The sequence below is a fragment of the Argentina silus genome, assembly GCF_951799395.1.
Source record: "Argentina silus genome assembly, chromosome: 11".
NCBI classification, from domain to species: Eukaryota; Metazoa; Chordata; class Actinopteri; order Argentiniformes; family Argentinidae; genus Argentina; species Argentina silus.
The window spans coordinates 19,951,605-19,960,357 of record NC_139665.1 but is presented as its reverse complement, the minus strand read 5'-3'; the positions used below and the strand labels follow the sequence as shown (position 1 = coordinate 19,960,357).

At 44.5% G+C, this 8,753-nt stretch overlaps 1 protein-coding gene across 1 annotated transcript in view; it reads right to left on the bottom strand.

Annotated features, from left to right (window-relative positions):
• Nucleotides 1-89: 89 nt before the first annotated feature.
• Nucleotides 90-8,753, bottom strand: part of col16a1 (collagen, type XVI, alpha 1) — a 58,800-nt gene continuing 50,136 nt past the window's right edge. Inside the window, exons 56-70 of the mRNA XM_083680696.1 lie at nucleotides 8,714-8,753; nucleotides 8,566-8,619; nucleotides 8,406-8,450; nucleotides 6,972-7,016; nucleotides 6,415-6,468; nucleotides 6,179-6,232; nucleotides 6,026-6,076; nucleotides 5,307-5,396; nucleotides 5,034-5,069; nucleotides 4,888-4,932; nucleotides 3,447-3,641; nucleotides 3,113-3,176; nucleotides 2,744-2,917; nucleotides 2,485-2,562; nucleotides 90-2,163 (exon numbers count right to left, since the gene is read on the bottom strand). The exon at nucleotides 8,714-8,753 is cut by the window's right edge and continues 32 nt beyond it. Of these exons, the coding sequence (XP_083536822.1) occupies nucleotides 1,973-2,163; nucleotides 2,485-2,562; nucleotides 2,744-2,917; nucleotides 3,113-3,176; nucleotides 3,447-3,641; nucleotides 4,888-4,932; nucleotides 5,034-5,069; nucleotides 5,307-5,396; nucleotides 6,026-6,076; nucleotides 6,179-6,232; nucleotides 6,415-6,468; nucleotides 6,972-7,016; nucleotides 8,406-8,450; nucleotides 8,566-8,619; nucleotides 8,714-8,753 (1,216 nt within the window). The 3' untranslated portion in view covers nucleotides 90-1,972. The remainder of the gene's footprint in view (nucleotides 2,164-2,484; nucleotides 2,563-2,743; nucleotides 2,918-3,112; nucleotides 3,177-3,446; nucleotides 3,642-4,887; nucleotides 4,933-5,033; nucleotides 5,070-5,306; nucleotides 5,397-6,025; nucleotides 6,077-6,178; nucleotides 6,233-6,414; nucleotides 6,469-6,971; nucleotides 7,017-8,405; nucleotides 8,451-8,565; nucleotides 8,620-8,713) is intronic.

The window sequence follows — 8,753 nt, the reverse complement described above, 5'->3', positions numbered from 1 at the left end:
GATACTGAGGAAATATAAACATCTTCACTGGTACTGTTGATGCCTTAGATTCAAATTGCTTCAAGAAAAGATTCAGACCATACCACAGCTCTGCTTAAAACACTTTAATAGCTTTTTTCCTATAAAGTTTCATAAAAAAACGTCTGGGTAAATGATGGCTTGGGCAAAAAACAGTCACAAAGACTGTAACGCACACTCACACACACACACACACACACACACACACACACACACACACACACACACACACACACACACACACACACACACACACACAGGTCTAGTGAGGGTTGGAGGGCAACAGTGGTGTTGTTTTGATGATGTGCTGATCATACCTGGGAATGACGAGAGGAACCATTGGTTGGGCGCGGTGATTTAGTTAGTTGCTTCAAACAATGGAGGTGATAAGGACTACCATAATAAATGATGGTATACCCATGAGCATTACAGATGGAAGCCGTGATCATATATACATTTATCAAACGCACTATTTTCAGGGCACTGCCAGAAAATGGTATATAAATTGTATGAACGACACTGGCCACTGCCAAGAGTTAGAGTATAATTTCGCTGGTGACTTTGCAGCTAGTGTAGTGTTGATGGACAGTCAAACGTAAGCCTCTGAAACAACAGACAGACAACAGACAGATAACATAAGTATCTAGCTACGGCAGGACAGACAGAGAAAAAGAATAGCTACAACAAATGATATATGTCCTGTTTTCCCTTTACATGATGACATTTTGAAGCTTTAGTGGTCATAAAGCATGGAAATTCACTTACAAAAGGATCCATTTGAAGTTCATCTTTTGTCAACAAAAAAAAAAGAATAATAATAATAATAAAATAAAAGTTTGGTAATGCAGGACGAATTTTAGAATTTGGTTGGTTTTGGAAATGTTGTGGTTACAGTACAGTTGATACAAAATGATACTGACATTTGAAAATAACTTCCAGGGCACAATTACGCCATCATAAAAAATAAATAATTTGATTTATAGAACAAATTACTCCACTTTGAAAGCTTATACAACTTAAGCAATACATTGGCTTCATAGCGGATATGCCAATTAACCAAACAGGAGGTGAGTCAACCTCATGCCAATTCCCAAAAATAAAAAAAAGGTATGAAAAGCCATTATATATAAATATAAATATGTACAAAACAGGCACTCTGGGAGGGAAGGCAGGTGTTCAATTTGTTTGTGTTATGTTATTGTCATTTTCTCTACGCTCTCACAAACAGGGAATCATTACATGGGAAGATATTGGAAATCCATATACAAGTTTACAAAGCATAGTCATTTTTTTTAAAGACATCAGAGACATCCATTCAAGCATAGAAATATAAAATTAGGAATGCATAGGCATGTCTAGAATAAGAATATGAATTTAAGTGGGGAGAAATGAAACAGTCAGTTATGAAATATGAATGGAATTCAAAACAAGAGTGCAATGTCAGTCGTATGTATTAGGTTTCTTTGGCTTTAGAAGAAAGACAGAAGCAGAAGAGCACAGAGCAGCTACCTTACACTCCCACAGGAACATTTCAGAAGCAGGATGACCATCATGATGAATGTGAAGGCAGTTGTTTCAAGAGTAGACTGTACACATATTATCTAACATGAAAAGACTGAAAAGGCTTGAAAACACACGGTGAGATAGAACATTAAAACAGAGAAAGAGAGGACAACCAAAGCATGACATCCACTTTAGCTGGCTTTCATTGGCCTCTGTCCAAGATGGGCCCGTCCCACGCACTAAGGACTTTCTTTCCAGGCAGTACAGTGGACAGCTATCAGAAGAGTTCATTTCCAGTTCCAGCAGTGATTCTCGTACGATGATTGAAGGGAATGGTGGATATTTGGGAAGGTCTTTGGTATGGTTGGTCCCTTCCCTTCTCTCTTCTGTCCCTTTTCTCCTCTAATCTCTCCTACTCCCCTCTCTCCCTCCCTTTCTCCCATCTCACTCTCTAGTAGGGGCCCTTGATAGGTCCCTTGGGGCTGTACTCCACTTGGCGACTCATACAATCGGAGGGGTTACAGCGGCCGTCCTTCCCTGAATGGCCGGTTGATCCGGGGGGGCCTGGGATCCCTGGGACTCCCTGCTGGCCCACAGGGCCGGTGGGGCCCATCTTACCATAACCAGGGGCTCCGGGAACACCTGGGGGGGGGGGGGGGGGGGTGGAGACAAATAGAGAGTGAGGGATAGAGTTAGGGGAGAACAAGAGACATGCGGAGTGGAGAGAGATGGGGATTGGAGAGAGATTATTGATTCAATGAGAGAGAGAGAGAGAGAGAGAGAGAGAGAGAGAGCATTGATTAAGCACAGGATGAATATTGACTGTCAAAGACAGAGCTTTAGTTTGACGATACTAGTCACTGACTTTTTTGTGCCAGGAGGGCGAGGATTCACCAACAAAAACACATTAATTTTAAACGTTTAAAGTTTACATTTGAAACCACAAGCTGGCCTGAGTCTTACCTGGTCCCCCTGGTGGTCCCACATCACCCATCTCTCCAACACCCTTATCTCCTTTCTCTCCCTTCACTCCCGGCCCACCTGCAGACAAACAAGAGAACTTTACAGCATACCTCCGGAAAGAGAGAGAGAGAGAGAGAGAGAGAGAGAGAGAGAGAGAGAGAGAGAGAGAGAGAGTGACCTGAAGGCCTCAACAACATGTTCTGTCATTATGATAATGTAAGGGTTGTAGGAGTGTGTATGAATGGAGGTGTAGACTCACCAGGGGGGCCCATGGGTCCCTGTCGGCCCTCTCGGCCTATCTGTCCTGGGAGGCCGGGCATCCCTGAAGAGCCTGCCCTGCCTGGGTTACCATCCTTCCCTGGGGGGCCAGGACGACCAGGTGAAGACACCTCCTGTGGCACCTGCAGACGTGACATGTAGTAGGCCATTCTCTCTGGGGATGGGGGGGGGGGGGGGGGGGGTAGAGTTAGACAGTCAAATACAAAGAGTGAGAGAGAGAGAGAGAGAGAGAGAGAGAGAGAGAGAGAGAGAGAGAGAGAGAGAGAGAGAGACTCACATAAACACAAGCAGAGTGACACATCAAAAAAATAACAAAAACTGTTGTGATAGAATAGGACGGTTTTCTCACCATCAAAGACCTTTATCACCTGCTGGCGGATGAAGCTCCTGATGTCGTCATAGTTGACCACAGCCTGCGAGGTGAGAGACACATGGAGTAAACATGAGGATCCTTCCGATCCATAAGCCCATACTGTAGCAGCCGAATGAGTGACACAACCCATCAAAACCGGAACACACCATACTTTTATTTAGTTTAACCTTTATTTTGGCAGGGAGTCCCATTGAGAACAAGGTCACTTTTACAAGGGCGCCCTGCATAGACACAATGTACGAGCCGTACATCATACAAAATGACAACATTATAAAACACAATCATCTAAGAACAATAACACAAGTCTCACCTCTTGTCCGGGTATGCCTGGAGTTCCAGCGGTCCCGGCGGGACCTGGTGTGCCTGGGCTCCCCCTCTCCCCCCTGGGTCCGGTCGGGCCAATGACTGGTCCTGAGTCCTTAGAGGAGTAGCTTCCTCCGCCTGGGAGTCCCGGCCGACCTCTCTCCCCTGGGGAGCCCCTCTGACCTGGGGTACCTGACTCACCCTGACAGAGGAGACAGAGAGAGAGATTGAGAGAGAGAGAGCGAGAGAGAGAGAGAGAGAGAGAGAGAGAGAGAGAGAGAGAGAGAGAGAGAGAGAGAGAGAGAGAGAGAGATGAGATGGGTGAAGCACTATAATATAGGACTGGGGTATTTAAAAAGACCTTATAAGGACAAGGACGGCAATATCAAACTGTTATCACCCATCCTGAGTCAACAAGGGGAGTAAACAAGGAGCTAGGAAAGGGAACACAATTTCAGATTGGAACTAGGCCCTAAGCAGCATCGTTGGGTACTGCTGGGTTACTTCGCACACAGTAGGGCGAACAGAGGCCCAGTCTCTCAGGCTTGGTAAACACACACAATGGGGCCAACAGCCCCTTAGAGACAGTGATTTATAGAGGACAAAGCAGCCCATAATGAACGGCTAATGTTTCCACGTCACCACCGGACACTGGCTGGTGAAATAGAAAGAGAGAGAGAGAGAGAGAGAGAGAGAGAGAGAGAGGAGAAGGATCTGCTTGCCTGTAATCCTCTCTGTAGCTAAAAGCCCTGACAATGCTGTCCTGTCACTGTGACAGATAGTCCCATCTCACATCGGCCCCTCACAGTTAATAGCATTATCTCACCCCGCGGAGAATAACTCTATCACAATATCCATGGAGTGTGTCGCTACTGTCAGGGGCTACAGTGGAGCTGTGGAGCTTTGCTGTGAGGGCTTCTGCCAGCTTAAGAGGGGGAATCTGAGGTGAATACAGGAGAAGGCTGCCAAAAGGTGGGTCAGAGGGTGAGTGACCTGACGACAGTGTTAAGTGAGCCTGCCGAACAGGCCAAACCAACAGGGTGTGTACAACACATGACACGATCTGGCTAAAGGGCCGCATATCAATAGTCTGAGGTTGCTTGCTTCCTCTCCTAGCCTCCTTTGCCTCCCCTGCAAGCTGGACTGGTGAAAGGAAAATAGGACGGTACCCGGTTTAGCTATCCACCGTAGTATACTGTAGCTAGACACACACACACACACACACACACACACACACACACACACACACACACACACACACACACACACACACACACACACACACACACTGAACACACACACACACTGAACACACACACACTGAACACACACACACTGAACACACTGAACACACACACACACACACACACACACACACACACACACACACACACACACACACACACACACACACTGAACACACACACACACAATGCATGGACTCTTACCTTCTGACCGGCTTGGCCACATTCCCCTGGTGCCCCAGCTGTTCCCTGTAAACACACAGAGAGGATCAGCAGGAGAAGGACTGTACCTTAGATGAATCACTCATCAGCTATATGATGACACGCGTCAGATCAGGAGCATCACTCACATCTTTACCGTCAGCACCGTCAGTGCCAGGCTCTCCCTGAAGGAGAGAGAGAAGGAGGGATCGGAAAAAAAGAGGGACAGGAAGAGAGAGAATAATTAAAAATGAATCTTTAGATCATCCCTAAGTTTAGTCAAACTCTTCAGAGCCATAGAGTTCACAGATACAAAGAGTTTGGCAAACTTGGTTTGGAATGTTAAATACAAGGAGATGCCAAATTGGCACCAGTGTTCATTTTCTCTTCACAGAAAAGCATTGTAGGTGGCGGATACTGACCATCTGGCCTGGGTGTCCGGGGGGTCCCGGAGGACCACCCATCCCTGGTAGCCCCCTCTCTCCTGCCTGGCCCTTGTCCCCAGGGGTTCCCTACAAAAGGAAAGAGAGAGATGGACATGATAACCGCAGGCCTGCCTAGGCTTCAGATTGTTTGTGGTGTCACAAAACATACAGGAAATAAAAATCTGCACATATAATAAAATTATATAATTTATATAATAATTTATATAATACTACTACTACGACTACTACTACTACTACTACTACTACTACTACTTCTACTACTACTACTACTACTACAACTACTACTAATAATAATAATAATAATAATAATAATAATAATAATAATAATCCTCAGCACATACAAACACATACAACAACATTACATTACATTACAAAATACATAGTAGAACATACATTTACCCAGTACAATAAACCCACTACAATAAAGTTAATAGACTTAAAATGTATCAAACAGGTGGTAATAGTATTGAGTGAAAGACAGTGGAGCCTTCATTCAAGGTGGCACAAAACTAGCCACAAAACGACTCCTCTCTTGGTTTTCATGGCCAGAGACCGCACTGAGGCCTAATGGTAGGAATGTGTACCGGTCATTATGTTATCTCAGTGGGTAATAATCCTGATCTAGCTAGTATGAGGCTCAGGTTGGGTAGCTACAGCCCAGCTATAGAAAACAGGATAAGAAGATATCCACTCACCACTCCTGAGGGGCCTACCGGCCCTGGGGGTCCAACTTGACCTGCGGGACCCTGCCGTAGGACAAAACAAAACCCACACCTAGTTCACACACAAACGCAAAATGGCAAAGGTGAAAGGTCAAAGTTCATACAAGTTCATCGTACAGTACTCACAGCATGTCCTGATGGACCAGGTCGGCCCTGAGGGCCTGGGGCTCCAGGGTCACCCTAAAAAGGTAAGACGTGTGTGAATCAAAGCAGTCACAAAAAAAACATTCTGTTCAACTAGGCCAGAAATAGGAGTTCTATATATACATCTCACAATGGTAGAGAGGTCTGTAGAGGGGCATTGTCTATCAACAAGTTAGACATAGCTTGGTTGATGTAGAGATTCTTTGGATTAGACTCACCTCAAGCCCTGGTCTTCCTGAAGTTCCAGTTGGACCTACAGGTCCAATATCACCCTGAGAGAAAGAGAGAGGTGGGGGAGGGTAAATATATTATAATCAATGTATTGTCAGATTCAGTACATAATGTACAGTAGCTTAAATGATTTACACAATCAAGATCTGCACTGTATGTATGTATGTATGTATGTATGTATGTATGTATGTACAGTACCAGTCAAATGTTTGGACACACCTTCTCATTCAATGGTTTTTCTTTATTTTTATTATTTTCTACATTGTAGATTAATATTGAAGACATCAAAACTATGAAGGAACACATATGGAATTATGTAGTAAACAAAAAAGTGTTAAACAAACCAGAATATGGTTTATATTTTAGATTCTTCAAAGTAGCCACCTTTTGCTTTGATGACAACGTTGCACACTCTTGGCAAGGTGTGTCCAAACTTTTTACTGTATGTATGTATGTATGTATGTATGTATGTATGTATGTATGCATACGATGTAGCCCGCAACAGACAATGTGAAGTGAATAACCCAGTGAATGCATGGCTGACCTTCTGTCCAGGGAAGCCAACGTGGCCAGTCTTTCCTTTGAAACCCTGAGAGGAAAGATCAGAGACAGTAAGAACAACGTCACCATGTCACAAATCAAATCTCACAAGGATTCCAAAAAAACATGGGCACACATTTCTCGGGTGATATCTTTGTAAATCATTGTATTGTGACACCAGCTTTCTTAAAAGAGCACACACATTATAGATGATGAATCATAGTAGACAGATAGAGAGTCAGTCGTAGACCTGGTCCTGGCTAATGCCTCTCTCCTTATGGGGGGTGACAGTGCAGTACAGTATGTTACCAGAGGTGGTGCAGTAACATACTTTATGGTATGTTAATCCGTGTTAATCCACTGTTTGACTTAAAGTGTCCCGTCTGAATTTACATAAACTTCATTGTATCCCACATACCTTACAATAAAGTTTATGTAAGTTCAGACGGGACACTTTAAGTCAAACAGCGGATTAACACGTATGCAAAACATCATCACATGTCTCAGGGACAAGGCTTAAAAGAGCCCAGTATGCAACACTCCACCATGGTTAAACAGTGTTTTCACCACTGCCTGTTGAGAGTTTAATTATAGGTCATCCCACCCACCACCCCAGCCTCCACCTGCTTGGTCGCTCTGTATTTACCTACCTACGGGGGGTTTGATAGTATGGGCTCCCTGCTTATGTTATTTTGTATTTTATGACGTTTAATTTCAGGCAGGGTGATATACAGAGCGGAGCCATTCAATTATGCCAAACAAAATGTACTACCCTTTTCATTAAATATGATTAAACCGATGTAAGTGTCCTGACTGAACTAAGATAACGATAATTACAGACTGTTTGCCCTCCTCCCATCTGGGAGGCGGTACAGGAGTCTCTGTTCCCGCACCAGCAGGCTCAGGAACAGCTTCTTCCCTGCAGCTGTTACTCTGCTGAACTCAGAATCCCGGCGGAACATTGATTACCAATATCAGTGTACCCTCCCCCCATGCCTCTACTGGATGCACACTCAGGACTTTAATTGAGCTTTTACACTACTGCTTCTTTGCACATAGCATATTGATTATATTGGTCTCTAATTATACATATTATATACACTCAACGAGCACTATTGTTAGGAACATCTGTACACCTTCTCATGGTGGAGGTGGTGTAATGGTGTGGGGAATGTTTTCTTGGCACACTTTGGGCCCGTTAATACCAATCAATCATCGCTTGAATGCCACAGCCTATTTGAGTATTGTTGCTGACCATGTGCATCCCTTCATGGCCACAATTTACCCATCTTCTAATGGCTACTTCGAGCATGATAATGCACTATGTCACAAAGCAAATGTTGTCTCAAACTGGTTTCATGAACATGACAATGAGTTCAGTGTTCTTCAGTACTTGTAATGTAATGTAATGTAATGTAATCTAATGCAGGGCACTTACCGGGATTCCCCTTGGTCCTGCTGGCCCTGCTGGCCCTGTCTCTCCCTGAGAAAGAGAGAGAAGTCGAGTCAATTCAAGTCCATAGAGGTCATCTACTTGTGTTGTTGATCAACCATGCTGCCATAGCACATGTAGTGTGTTAGTCTGAGTCCATTCTTACCCGCATGCCTGGTTTCCCATCTTTACCATCCAGTCCCTCGATGCCATGCGCTCCCTTTTAAGGCAGACACAGACACCGATGTGAAAATATGAACACAAACACACACACACACACACACACACACACACACACACACACACACACAAACCTGCATCCCAGGTGAGCCAGAGGAACCTGGAGGTCCGCTT